Source organism: Alosa sapidissima, chromosome 15 (genome assembly GCF_018492685.1).
Source record: "Alosa sapidissima isolate fAloSap1 chromosome 15, fAloSap1.pri, whole genome shotgun sequence".
Lineage (NCBI taxonomy): Eukaryota > Metazoa > Chordata > Actinopteri > Clupeiformes > Clupeidae > Alosa > Alosa sapidissima.
The window spans coordinates 29437898-29452218 of record NC_055971.1 but is presented as its reverse complement, the minus strand read 5'-3'; the positions used below and the strand labels follow the sequence as shown (position 1 = coordinate 29452218).

At 40.4% G+C, this 14321-nt stretch overlaps 1 protein-coding gene across 1 annotated transcript in view; it reads right to left on the bottom strand.

Moving 5' to 3' along the window:
- Positions 1 to 7296: 7296 nt before the first annotated feature.
- The window catches only part of LOC121684102 (adenylate cyclase type 10-like), a 53066-nt gene continuing 46041 nt past the window's right edge, over positions 7297 to 14321 (bottom strand). Inside the window, exons 34-35 of the mRNA XM_042064034.1 lie at positions 8442 to 8446; positions 7297 to 7311 (exon numbers count right to left, since the gene is read on the bottom strand). Of these exons, the coding sequence (XP_041919968.1) occupies positions 7310 to 7311; positions 8442 to 8446 (7 nt within the window). The 3' untranslated portion in view covers positions 7297 to 7309. The remainder of the gene's footprint in view (positions 7312 to 8441; positions 8447 to 14321) is intronic.

Genomic DNA, 14321 nt, shown 5'->3' with positions numbered 1-14321 from the left:
CACCATACCCGGCCCAACCCACATCTCGCCTGGACAGCACCAGGCCTGGTGAAGCAACGGTCTGATTCAGTCTCTGAACTCGCCGTTGTGAGTCTGTGTCGTTTTGGATAAAAGTGTGTGCTAAATACCAGTCACTTTAATTAACTTCAGGTGACCTTAGAACAGACTCCGTCCAGCTCTGATACACGTGCAACTAGCTCATTTACAACAATATGTATGTGTATGTGAAAATGAATGGGAAAGCCATACACAAACACACACACACAAACACACACACGCACAGTATCTGTGAGCTCAGTTCATCGTTCAGATCAGCGATTATGACCTTGAATGACGAACGTGAAGCACCATCAGGTCATTGTGATGATGACTTTGGATTACTCCTCATCAGGAATTCTCAGACACCTGGAGGAGGGCGGAGCTATCCTTTGTCCTCCGTTTACAAGGACACTTCAGCTGGATAACCAGGAAGTTGGACATAACATGGTGAGTGACACAAGAAGACTTCTGAAGAAGAAAAATGTTTGAAGAATAATGGGATGGGATTTTGTAAGAAGTGGAGCAGGTGTGGTAAGGGATGATATCTGGTCAGTAAAGGAGGTCAGTAGACAAATAAGCTACTGTGCTGTTGGAGACTCAGGGTCACCAGATGCCTGAGTGAGCTGTTACAAGTGCAGTTCAGCACCTGTGATTGACATGTTCGATTGCGTCCAAATACAGAAGAGGAGCAACTAGTGCAGATCTGGCAACGCCTCTGACTTCTTGTCCCACTTTGGATAGCTGTTGTTGGAATTTCTACCTCTCTGTGGCTGTTAGTAGTGGACTACAGTAAATGGACCATACCATGTCAGCCGTAAAACACGTGTCAGACACTGTACATTTCAGTGGTGTGCTTACATGAGGAGGACTGATGGCATTGATGTGTATTTTTTATATACAGTATTTGTAGACTACGCATAAACAGACAATGAAGAATGTTGTGTACGGGCCTCTGCAAATAGACCTTTCACAACAAAGGCATACATACTGTACACACACGCACACACACGCACGCGCACACACACACACATAGCCTAGAATGTAAAGGTACCTTTATATAGCAATGTAAAGAACCAATTCCACCTCCTCAATCTCAGCATTTATCGCACTCTTTTCAGAAAGCTGTGTTGGCTACATCTTTCAACAGTGTTCTTCATCTACAGAACATCTACTACACACATTTGCAGAAATCCTAACAACGCCAACGCCTTGCCTAAAGCATGGGAAGTGCTTCAAAACAGACCACTGACATAACAGTACGTCCAGATTGAGATTGTGGCTGTTTCAAGAGGGTCCATTCCATGGAAAACTGTCCCTGAAGATGCCTGATTAAATCTGCCATAGATGTTTCTCCCAAAGCACTCACACACACAAGGTCTATGATACATCAAACAGGAGTGTGTATCAGTCATTTATGGCATTGTTTAACTGTCTGCATGTAGGCTACAGTGGTCCTCTGGAAAGAGCTATCATTAGCTCTGATCCTGGATCAGCCTAAAGGTTTTGGATCCTGACTGACAATCCTGGCATCAGTGTAGTGTAGTCTGGGGATGAAAGGGTCAATGGTCAAGGCCAAGGTGACAGTGTTTTTTGAAGTGACTCAGACAATTTGCCCTCTGAATGACCCATAAGGAAAAGGCTGCATGAAGAGCCAGCACCTTTGTTTACCTGCACAAAAAAAGAAGGGGAAATGCTAATTCCATCTCCATATCCTGTCAATCTGGTCTTCACTCCAGGAATTTGCATTGAAGCTGCTACTGTACTTGCTACGGTGCCATGTTTGGTGCTATTGTAACATTTTGAGAGTAGATAATAACAGATAGATAACAGTTGCGTTGGGAACACATCAATGAACCTTGAACGCTCGTGTACTGTATGCGATGCATCCTGTTAAGCAGTGTTGACAAATAGGATACATCCTCCAGTGACATAAAAAAGACTTCAGAGTTCTAACAGAGACAGATGGCTTTGTCTTTCTGTGTGTGTGTGTGTGTGTGTGTGTGTGTGTGTGTGTGTGTGTTTGTGTGGTTTAAGAGTAAGTTTAAAATAAAATTATGTAACAGGCCAGTGTATGCAAAAGATGTGTTATTAGAATGTTTACGCTAGGTCTGCACTTTACCATTTCTGTTGTTGACAGTTTAGTTTCTGTAAGGTCGATGCAGCACAGTTTCTGAAGGATTTTTTTTAAGTGGGAGATAATGGAACTATGAAAATGACCTAAACTTTCAGCAGCATCTTGAGTGCTCAGTCGAGGCCAAAAAAACACTTCCATAGTCTTTGTTACTCAGTGATAACTAATCTCCAATATACTGCAGCCTAATCAACCTATCAGCACAGGAGATGAGGAATTCATTGATTCACTCAATGTAACTATCTAATCAATGGCATAAAGAATATTTGAGCCAATCAATTTGATTCTATCAGCTCCCACTGTCTCCTGGCAGAAGGTGAAATAGAGCGCCGCTTAGAGGAGCAGCAGGGGACTGCAGGCACAGAAAACTCCAACAACAACCTGCAGGGCTTTCACTATTAGTTATCCATGTCCCACATTAGAAATCACAAATGATAACTGCTACTTACTGTATTAAGTAAGGAATGGATCATTTCTATTAGATAGATAGATATATACTTTATTATCCACTTAGGGAAATTTGTCTTGGACTTCTCAGAAATTCTGACCCAATACAGACACACAGACATAGACATAAAAGGCTAATAACAGAGAGTATAATTAAATAAGTGATTGAATAAATAGATTTAAAAAAAAAAAAAAAACTCTTGCTGAACCTGATGGTGCTTATTTGCGGTGTTTGTTAAGGAGTGTTATTGATATGGGGATAAAGGAGTTTCTGAATCTATTCAGTCTACAGTGGGGGATTCTGAAACGCCTGCCTGATGGCAGCAACTCATATTGTGCATGCAGGACATGAGAGGGATCAGAAAGAATTCTGTCTGCTTGCTTTAACACACATTGACCGAAAATAAACTGAGGGTTGTTATACTGTTTCAGACCAATGACTTTCATGGCTGTGTGGACTAGATAGTTTAGCTTTGATTTTAATGCAACAAAGGTTCCCAAACCAAGTGGTTATGCCATATCTAATAATACTTTCCAAAACTGCCTGATAGAACAATATCATGAGATCCTTTGTATTATAAGTATATGAATTATAACGTAGGACTCCTTGAGGATTGTCAGGTTTTTACACAATTCCATACTCACAAAATAATAACTCATTCATTAGTATACTAAGTACTTTAGAATGAGTCACACTCACTTTCACCTATTTAAAAAGGGCACAAGCACAATGCCTCCTGTTAAGAGAAAAGGAGCTCTGTGTGCATTTGACTCCGTCTGCTGTGTCAAGTTCAAGCTTCTCAGTTCAGTCCACTGCTATTCCCTAGGAGCCTAATGAATGTGTGTCCCAGTGAAATAGGAAGAGAAATTACTTCAAATGAAACCCAGGTCCATACTTCAATTAAATGGCTACAACAAGCCTGGAGAAAAAGAGGAATCAAGGCAATCTGTCTAACAGGAGTAAGCCAGTAATGTGGATCCTGATGTGTTGTATCATTTGTCCACTGTGCACTTGGTGGGTGGTGGTGGGTAGCAGTACTCATCCTTTCTGCTGGGGATAACTACATGTACATACCATGCTAAAAGCCTTGCACAAAGGTTCAGCAATGGAAACATCACTGAAGGCCTCCATGACGCATTTCACTCCATGGGTTGTTATTTGTATGTAACATGCATTAGTATGGGGTGAAAGACTGTACACAGTCCTTTTATATTGTGTCTTTAGTTGCCATGGAGCTGCCTTTACTTTCTAATGGGCATCTAAATAACATGCTAAAAGCCTTACACAAATGTTCAGCAGAGGATACGTCACTGAAGGACTTCGTTACAGACCTCATGTAATGGCTTGTCGTTGGTATTTGTATTAGTGTGGCTATGTTTTGTATGAACTCCTTTAAAAGAGTGTAGTGTGTCCTTGACTCCCCTGCAGTTTGTGGAGCAGCATGTGGATCTGACCTGGGCAAGATGTTTGATTTCTCTGTGTTTGTTGCCTCTTACAACGTTGTTGTATAAAATTGTCAAAATTGTATTGTTTGACATTTTTTGGAACTTATGGTTGTTATTAAATTATTTTATTAAGTTAATTCCTTTCTTGTGTCTTACTGCTCCATAGAATAATTATGACTGCAGCTAGCCGACAGACACTGGCACACATACACCACACACACACATGCCCACACAGACCGATACATTCACTCTCGCACACACACACGTACTGGTATTCACCCACCCACACTCACAGAGAGAGAGAGAGACATCTAACTGATCTTAAAGGTAAATTATGCAGTATTGGCAATTTCCTTACAGTTGCAAGGGTGGTTTTTCCGTTCACAGGCGCTTGGGGGATACGAGACGGCCGAAATTCAACCCGAAAAAAGTCATATAACCATTCTAATGACTCTGAAGCTGTTAAATGAAGGTAAATTAAGATAAATAAAACTTGCATATTAAGCTGAAAAACCTGCATAGTGTACCTTTAACCTTTTTCTGATTGCAGTGTGTTTGTGGGCATTTGCTTGTATGGGCACTGCATTAGTTAGTGTATGGCTATTAGACACACTCTACATCTTTTTAGACATGTCTTGAATGCTAGCTCACTGGTGCTAGCTCTAATGCCTCAAGTATTTAAAGTATGTGAATAAATGTAGAGAGAATGTCAAGCAAGCTGTTGGAGGGCCCGTAGGTGGCTGGGAGCATGTTCTGCAACAACAACCTGCAGGGCTTTCACTATTAGTTATCCATGTCCCACATTAGAAATCACAAATGATAACTGCTACTTACTGTATTAAGTAAGGAATGGATCATTTCTATTAGATAGATAGATATATACTTTATTATCCACTTAGGGAAATTTGTCTTGGACTTCTCAGAAATTCTGACCCAATACAGACACACAGACATAGACATAAAAGGCTAATAACAGAGAGTATAATTAAATAAGTGATTGAATAAATAGATTTAAAAAAAAAAAAAAACTCTTGCTGAACCTGATGGTGCTTATTTGTGGTGTTTGTTAAGGAGTGTTATTGATATGGGGATAAAGGAGTTTCTGAATCTATTCAGTCTGCAGTGGGGGACTCTGAAACGCCTGCCTGATGGCAGCAACTCATATTGTGCATGCAGGACATGAGAGGGATCAGAAATAATTATGTCTGCTTGCTTTAACACACATTGACCGAAAATAAACTGAGGGTTGTTATACTGTTTCAGACCAATGACTTTCATGGCTGTGTGGACTAGATAGTTTAGCTTTGATTTTAATGCAACAAAGGTTCCCAAACCAAGTGGTTATGCCATATCTAATAATACTTTCCAAAACTGCCTGATAGAACAATATCATGAGATCCTTTGTATTATAAGTATATGAATTATAACGTAGGACTCCTTGAGGATTGTCAGGTTTTTACACAATTCCATACTCACAAAATAATAACTCATTCATTAGTATACTAAGTACTTTAGAATGAGTCACACTCACTTTCACCTATTTAAAAAGGGCACAAGCACAATGCCTCCTGTTAAGAGAAAAGGAGCTCTGTGTGCATTTGACTCCGTCTGCTGTGTCAAGTTCAAGCTTCTCAGTTCAGTCCACTGCTATTCCTTAGGAGCCTAATGAATGTGTGTCCCAGTGAAATAGGAAGAGAAATCACTTCAAATGAAACCCAGGTCCATACTTCAATTAAATGGCTACAACAAGCCTGGAGAAAAAGATGAATCAAGGCAATCTGTCTAACAGGAGTAAGCCAGTAATGTGGATCCTGATGTGTTGTATCATTTGTCCTCTGTGCACTTGGTGGGTGGTGGTGGGTAGCAGTACTCGTCCTTTCTGCTGGGGATAACTACATGTACATACCATGCTAAAAGCCTTGCACAAAGGTTCAGCAATGGAAACATCACTGAAGGCCTCCATGACGCATTTCACTCCATGGGTTGTTATTTGTATGTAACATGCATTAGTATGGGGTGAAAGACTGTACACAGTCCTTTTATATTGTGTCTTTAGTTGCCATGGAGCTGCCTTTACTTTCTAATGGGCATCTAAATAACATGCTAAAAGCCTTACACAAATGTTCAGCAGAGGATACGTCACTGAAGGACTTCGTTACAGACCTCATGTAATGGCTTGTCGTTGGTATTTGTATTAGTGTGGCTATGTTTTGTATGAACTCCTTTAAAAGAGTGTAGTGTGTCCTTGACTCCCCTGCAGTTTGTGGAGCAGCATGTGGATCTGACCTGGGCAAGATGTTTGATTTCTCTGTGTTTGTTGCCTCTTACAACGTTGTTGTATAAAATTGTCAAAATTGTATTGTTTGACATTTTTTGGAACTTATGGTTGTTATTAAATTATTTTATTAAGTTAATTCCTTTCTTGTGTCTTACTACTCCATAGAATAATTATGACTGCAGCTAGCCGACAGACACTGGCACACATACACCACACACACACATGCCCACACAGACCGATACATTCACTCTCGCACACGCACACGTACTGGTATTCACCCACCCACACTCACAGAGAGAAAGAGAGACATCTAACTGATCTTAAAGGTAAATTATGCAGTATTGGCAATTTCCTTACAGTTGGAAGGGTGGTTTTTCCGTTCACAGGCGCTTGGGGGATATGAGACGGCCGAAATTCAACCCGAAAAAAGTCATATAACCATTCTAATGACTCTGAAGCTGTTAAATGAAGGTAAATTAAGATAAATAAAACTTGCATATTAAGCTAAAAAACCTGCATAGTGTACCTTTAACCTTTTTCTGATTGCAGTGTGTTTGTGGGCATTTGCTTGTATGGGCACTGCATTAGTTAGTGTAAGGCTATTAGACACACTCTACATCTTTTTAGACATGTCTTGAATGCTAGCTCACTGGTGCTAGCTCTAATGCCTCAAGTATTTAAAGTATGTGAATAAATGTAGAGAGAATGTCAAGCAAGCTGTTGGAGGGCCCGTAGGTGGCTGGGAGCATGTTCTGGGGCAGACCTTTGGCCCGTAGGTGGCAGGGAGCATGTTCTGGGGCAGATCTTTGGCCCGTTGGCAGCTGCATGTTCTAGGACTGAGGAAATGAAATGCCACTGCTAAAGGTCGGTTGGTGGGCAGGTGGAGGCGGGGGTTGATGACCTCTGACCTTTGCCTGCTAGCTTCCACCACTTCTCTGTGTCAGGGGTCAAAGTTCATACATCTTTCCCTCTAAGTTATAGAATATTTCCCAATGATCGTCCAGATCATATAGTGTGAGACGAGACTTGGCAAGACTCCTCTTACCAGAGATGAGTTTGTTTTCATGAAACAGGCATACAAGCACAGTCCACAAAGGGAAGCAATGTTAAAGTGTAGGGAACTGTCTGCAAGTTATGATTATGGTTATGGGATTTGGCAGACGCTTTTGTCCAAAGCCACTTACAAAAACAAACCAATACAATAGTTAAATTAACAGTGGACTGTTTTAAGAAGTTGGTAAGACTACATTAAGGAGAATGGCAACTATATGAGAGGAGCTGCATGTGTCCTCTTTGGTTGACTGAAGACCAGGTGTGTGGCAGAATTCTGAATCAGTTGTAACAATCTTACTACACAAGCAGGCAGGCCAGCTAACAGTAAATTACAATAGTCTAGGTTGGAGATAACCATGGCCTGTACAAGAACTTATGTGGAATCTTAATAATAATAATAATAATAAAATGTATTTATTATTATATTTATTTTTATCAAGCACAGAGCACAAAGTGCTTTACAGACAAACAAACAAACAAAACAAAAAATAATAGTAATGTGTCACAGCCATGCCAGGTTCCCCAGTAATCACACCTACCAGTCACTCACCTTTAGACTCAACTAATCCCTCAGCCACGCCCATCAATCAGTTCCTCACAGCTCATGCCTCCTGTTCACTTTCCCCTGATTACTGAATTCCCTTCACCTGTGTTGCTCAGGATTCTAGCCCTATTTTTACCCCACTTCCCCAGACAGTACTCTGTGTCTGGTCTCATCAGTGTATGACACAAGAACTCTGTGCTCCTGAATTCCCACGTTTACGCCAGTTACTGCCGGAAAACTCCAGTTAAGTTTATTCATCTGTTTGGACTACCTTTTGACTTGAACTCTTTTGTGAATCTTCTGTGCTTTGGACCTTTTGCAGGATTTCCGTAAACATTGTATCTCCTGTGTGTTTGCTAAGCCTTGGGCCTGCAACTTCCTTGTTTTACTGGATCATTAAATCTGAGAACCTTGAACTGTATTCTCTGTCTGAGTCAGTGTGTCCTGACATGATGATGATGATGATAATAATAATGGTAATAAATAGAAGGACCAACTAAAACACAAGCTTAATTCAATATAAGAAACAAAAGGAAAAATCAAAGAATCAGAAACAAAAGGTCTAATCTTCTTAATGTTGTAAAGGACAAACTGACATAATGTTGCAATTGAGGCTATATGCTCAGAAAAGTTGGGTCATCAATTATGACCCCAAGGTTATGTGCTGATCTAGTTGGGATCAAGCTGGATGTTAATCTGTTGGAGAATAGCTGTTTTAGCTGGAAACACCAAAAGTTCTGTTTTTAACCCTTGTGTTATCCTCGAATCTTACCAACACTCTTTATCCTTGGGGTCAATTTGACCCCAGCTAAATAAACCCTCAGAAAATTATTATAATTCATATTGTTACCCAGTTTTTTTGTGACGGGTACTTAACAAGAGTGTAATAACCACCATCAAAAGCCCTACAAAACAATCCCCACCCCCCACCACACACACCCCTTTATGAACCTTGGAACCCTGGCTGGCAATATTGCCCATCCAGTGTCCGCAGCCCAAAGGCTTGCTGTTGCTTCCCCTTTTGACTTATACAGTCCTGCCAAAATTACTTATATGTAATATGTACTTGTGTATGTAATAATATGATAACAATATGTTCTCATACTATTCAAATAATATCCATAATGTGTCAAATATTCATGTATCCTATGTTTCATACAGCTGGGGTCAAACTGACCCCAAGGAACATCAATGTACAAAATATTTGTACAGGACATTGAAAACAAATTATTGTACAAATTTCATGCTAACTCAGTTGTACCCTTCAATTGAGGAAAAGTCATTAAACATGAAGGAAAAAAAAAGAAAATGGATTTTTTGATTGTCAGTGCCGTTTAAGTAGTATACTTAAGACTATACTACTTAAACGGCACCGAAAATCAAAAAATCCAGTGGAAACTAGATGGCAGAAGTGTGTAGGCCAATCTGCCCAGCAGCTTTTTCTACTTTGTCACCTACAGAGTTTGACAGGTACGATCTTTCAAAACGCCATGTTATTTCCCATAGACATTTGACGACTGAAGGTTGGATGGATACGGAAGTTAGGAGGCGGGACTTATTCTGGTGAGGTCTATAGCAGTGTTTCTCAAACTTTTTCAGACCAAGGACCACTTAATCAATAAAAAAAACCTCACGGACCACCTAGCTAAAGAGAAGAGTAGACCTACTTAAATAGTTACTTACACAATAGGCTTACTCACTGAGCCACGTAGCTTATTTTCTTTGCACCTTGCTTATTGTGTCAGAGGATTCATATGATTTAAACTGGCATAAGTTACATAGGCAGCGTTGCAGAACTGTTTGGATTTACATACAAGTTGGTTCAATATGGCAAACAACTCATCTATATTATATTTTACCACGTCTACTCGCAGACCACTTGGGATAGCTTGCGGACCACCAGTGGTCCCCGGACCACACTTTGAGAAACACTGGTCTATAGCACAGGCAGAATCGGATGAGGACGCACTGGAGGGAGCGTCACAGTACTGTTCGCCAATCAGAGGAGAGATCATTAACATGTCATGAATATTCATGAGCAAGAGGCAAATCCTGTCGTTCCTCCCCTCCCACCTTCCCCACCAAACTAGAACAGCATGAAATAGATCCAGGAGAGCATTTTTTTTCACCAAAACCGGCTCACAGGGCATTCATTAATACTAGAGACCATGGCAAAATGAATGAAAAAACGATGAGATGAGACCTTTAAATACATGTGTGACTGCCGGTAGAACAGCGGGTGAGAGACTGTAGAAGAGTGGACGGGACAGGATCTAATGGGCATGTTGTTGGACTACTTCGCTGGAACAATTGCGAGACTGCTTCCTCAACAAGAAGAGAGAAAGAGTCCAATGATGCTGTCATACTAACACAAGGCAAAGCCCTCCTTGTAGGTTAATCAAACTGAGCACTTATTTTAACAACTTTTTCCAGTGAAAAATGTTGCAAAGTCATCTGCTGACAATGAAGTAGTTGATGGTGGTGGTGGATTGAGAAGAGACTTGAAAGTGGAAAAAAGTTTTCAGTGGCGCTCTCAATCTTGCTTTGATAGAATGCCTTTTTTGCAAGTGTAACAGTGGATGAAAAAGATGACCGCAAAGACTGGATCATTTCCATCTCTGGATTTACGCCATTTCCTCTCAGCGGCTCTAAGTTCCTTTCGTAATGGGACTATACTGTTCATCAGCCATGGATGACGAGGTTTAGAATGAGTGGGTCTTGAGGAACGAGGACATGAGGCATTCAGACAAGATGCCCGTATAGAGCAGAGAGTCTCTGCAGCGTCATTAACCTCAAGTGCCAAGAACTCTAGTAGGAGTAGGTAAACAAAATAAACAAAATAAAGTCCCGGTGCAAGGGCGCGGGAAGGTGGGTGCTGCAGCACCCCTTGCTTTTTGTCAATATAGGCCTACAAATTCGCAGTTTGTCATTATAATTGTTGTCAAATAGGCAAATAGCAAAAAAGGTTATGGATAGCTTTGAATATAGCTATCCATTAAACGTTATAGTCTAGCTATAGAAGTGAAAGTGACGTGACTCGCTGAGGAGAGACGTTACAAGCAGGCTAGTTGACTTCGAGAAAAGAATATTAGGCTACAGAAAAGAATACAGGATTTTTTTCTCTCCCGGCAGTAAACACAGTAGATTCAGTGTTTAAAATGTAAATGCAAACTAAAGGTAGGCTAACTATGCATATGACCATCCAGAGGCTGCTGATCTGTCAAAATGATGATCAAGATGGTTTTATTGTTGCTGCCATTATTACCACAAACACAAATTGATAACGAGACCATGGCGATCATGGGTTATATCTTGCCTGCTTATTAGGCCATGCACCTGTTAGAACTCCGTGTAGCATGCATACTGCCAGTTTCTATATACCATCACCAACTAGTTCGCACTTTGGATATATCGTTGGATTGTGAAAAGCCCAATTTCGAATACCAAACGACAACAGATGAGGTAGGATGCATCTTTTGCAATTAGTCTTTGGCAAGCCCACGACCTCACGTACGGCTCAGTTTCTGTTAGTGTCAGGCAATGTGGCTGATCTAGCCCAAATCCACGAACCTGTTGCCTATCAGTAGACATGTCATCTCGAGTTCCACGACAGCTTAGCTAGTGCCACCGAAATATGACACTGAAATCCTTTCACTACTGGAGTCGCTCAGATAGAAACCGCTGTAATTCATGGTTAGGACACTTTTGCTGTGGAGTGGAGACGCCATAAGTTAGGCTACTCAGAAATTGTTTGCCATTGTAGGTCATTGCAGCCTAATTATATTTTCAAGCCAAACATCTCTGATGTGGTTTTGACAATCAGAAAAGCAATATACTGAAATAGTTTAATGATGTAAAGTCAAGTGCGCTTCTATGTGTCTGGTGTGTGTGCACGCAGTTTTTATTGATGAGTCGGAGTGGCAAGTGCTGCGCATAGTTGCAGTGGAATGTGGCTGTTCTCGCTCTTAGGTCTACCAGAGGGTCTGCTCATACAGGCGCTGAAATGGCGTATTTAGCTGTCTAAATTCGATTCATATCATGCTAGAGGAGAAATCGTCGGACATCCATTATTTTGTTATTCAGCACCCCTGGTCAAAAATATGTTCCCGCGCGCCTGTCCCGGTGACGTCCTCTAAAGGTCCCCTGGCAAACCGTCACCTCCTCGACATTGTGTAGGGTTCCCTTGACATCCTGCAGACCTGTGTTCGGGACGTCCCCGAGACTTTGAGGGAACGTCCTTTAATGGTCACCACGACGTTATGCGCGCGGCGTTTATATTCCCACGATGGTAAAAAAAACAAAACATGAAATGTGTTTAAGCGTTACTACATCCTGTAGGCTTCATGAATGGTCATGCCTTTAGGCAGCTAGAAGAGAGAATGACATAACATGATGTTGCGGTTTGCCTGACAATCAGTTTTATTTACTTCCTGTTTTGACTTTGACCAGTCATGCATGATATCATGTCCTCTAATGCATTACAATACTAGTGAGTAGGTAATGACCTTTATACCGGGCTAGGATATGATACTTTCACATCTACGGTGTCTTTTTCTTAATACAGTTTTTTACAATTGTTTACACACGTTTTCAAAACTCTGTGTCTATTTTTCAAAACTCCACACACAAAACCCACAACTGCTCACACAAAATGCAAAATGCCCCAAATCTCCAGCAAAATGACACACAACATTCAAAATGTCAAAAACACATGTTTAAAGCAAACATTCGCTTCACATTACAAACACTTTTGTCATAATATGACATTTTGGATACATCATGTACACACTGTTGCTCAAAACCTAAAGCTCTTCTGTCTTAGGCTTTCTATATGTATTTCCATACAAGAGTGAAAGTTACGGTATCAACAAAGAGAAGTTGAAATACACAGTAAAAATGCAAGCAATACTGAAACATTTGCTGTTGTGAATACAGTATTTTACAGCAAACAAGAAAAAAAAGCAAAGAAGAATACACTGACCACCAGATGTGGATGGAGTTTTGAAAACACTGATTTTGTTTTTTTCTAAAGACAAGTGTGTGTGTGTGTGGGGGGGGGGGGGGGGGTCGTGTACAGTATGTATTCATAGGCCTATAGACCCTTTCAACTGCAGAAACAAACAATTCTACAGTAAGCGTTCCATTTTCTGGAGGCACAAAAAAATGTATTGAGCTAATGGTACTGTAACATGGTGACAAACAAAAATAGAGTAAAAAGACAAATTTTAATAAAGTCAACTTTTTGTAGAACATTACTGTAAGCTAAAGTCCGATTACTGTATTTTCTCTATTTTCAAAGTATCTGCGTTGGTTCTGAATATTTCAACCGGAAATCCTCTAGGAGCAGATTGAAAGGGTCTATACCTATATAGAGAGTATATCTATTCATAGACCTATACTAAGGCAATGATTGGATGGTGTTCAGTAAAGTAAAGAGTGTTTGCACATGTGAAGAGAAAGAGTGAAGCACTGGTGATTTAGTGTGCCATTTTGATGGGTTGTGTTTGAAGAACGAAATCAAGTTACTTCCTGTTAGAATTTTGTGTGTTAGGTAGAAAATTGTGTGTTGTGTTTTGCAAAATGTGTTTTAGTCAATTGAAAACTGAGTCAAACACTGAGAATTAGTGTATGGTTTTGCAGATTTGGTGTCGGGTTATGATGTTTGGAGGACATGTTTAGAAAATTGTGTGACAAGCAAAGATTTAGTGTGTAAGCAGTTGAAAAAAACTGTAAACTAATACGACTTTTTAATGGGCCTGTCCCGTAGCATATTGTTCAGAACATCATCAGATAGGCCTAGGCTAGGCTAAGATAAATTGTTCAAACCATATTGTTTCAAAACAAACTAATGCCTAAAATGCGTAAATGAATTGCAATGCATGCTGGGAAGCAAAACTCAACATGAAATAAAGTACATGAAATATAACTAGAATGCATTGAAGTTATATTCACTCTAAGGCGTGTGATCAAACTGGGACGGCCTGAAAATAGCCTATCAAGGTACAATAAACTGAAAGGAACAATTTGGTACCTGAAGGTTTAATACTTGTACCCTTGCGTACCTTTTTTCTGAGCGTGCAGTAACATAGTAAAATAAGCTATATGACCTGGCATGGTGCCATTGTAGTATGAAATGGAAAATATGAAATGCCAATGTTTATGAAAAGCAGGTGTATAATGTGAGCATGACCTGTGATTCCTATGTGTAATTGTAAATACTTTTTTTCAGATACAGTAAGTTGATATGGAAGGGTTCACCACAAACCCAGTTCAGGACGCATTGTCGGACATCATAGAAAACCTCAATGAGGCTGACTTCAAGAAGTTCAAGCACCTTTTGAAGGGTGAAATTCCATGGTCAAAGCTCGAGAAAGCTGACCGGG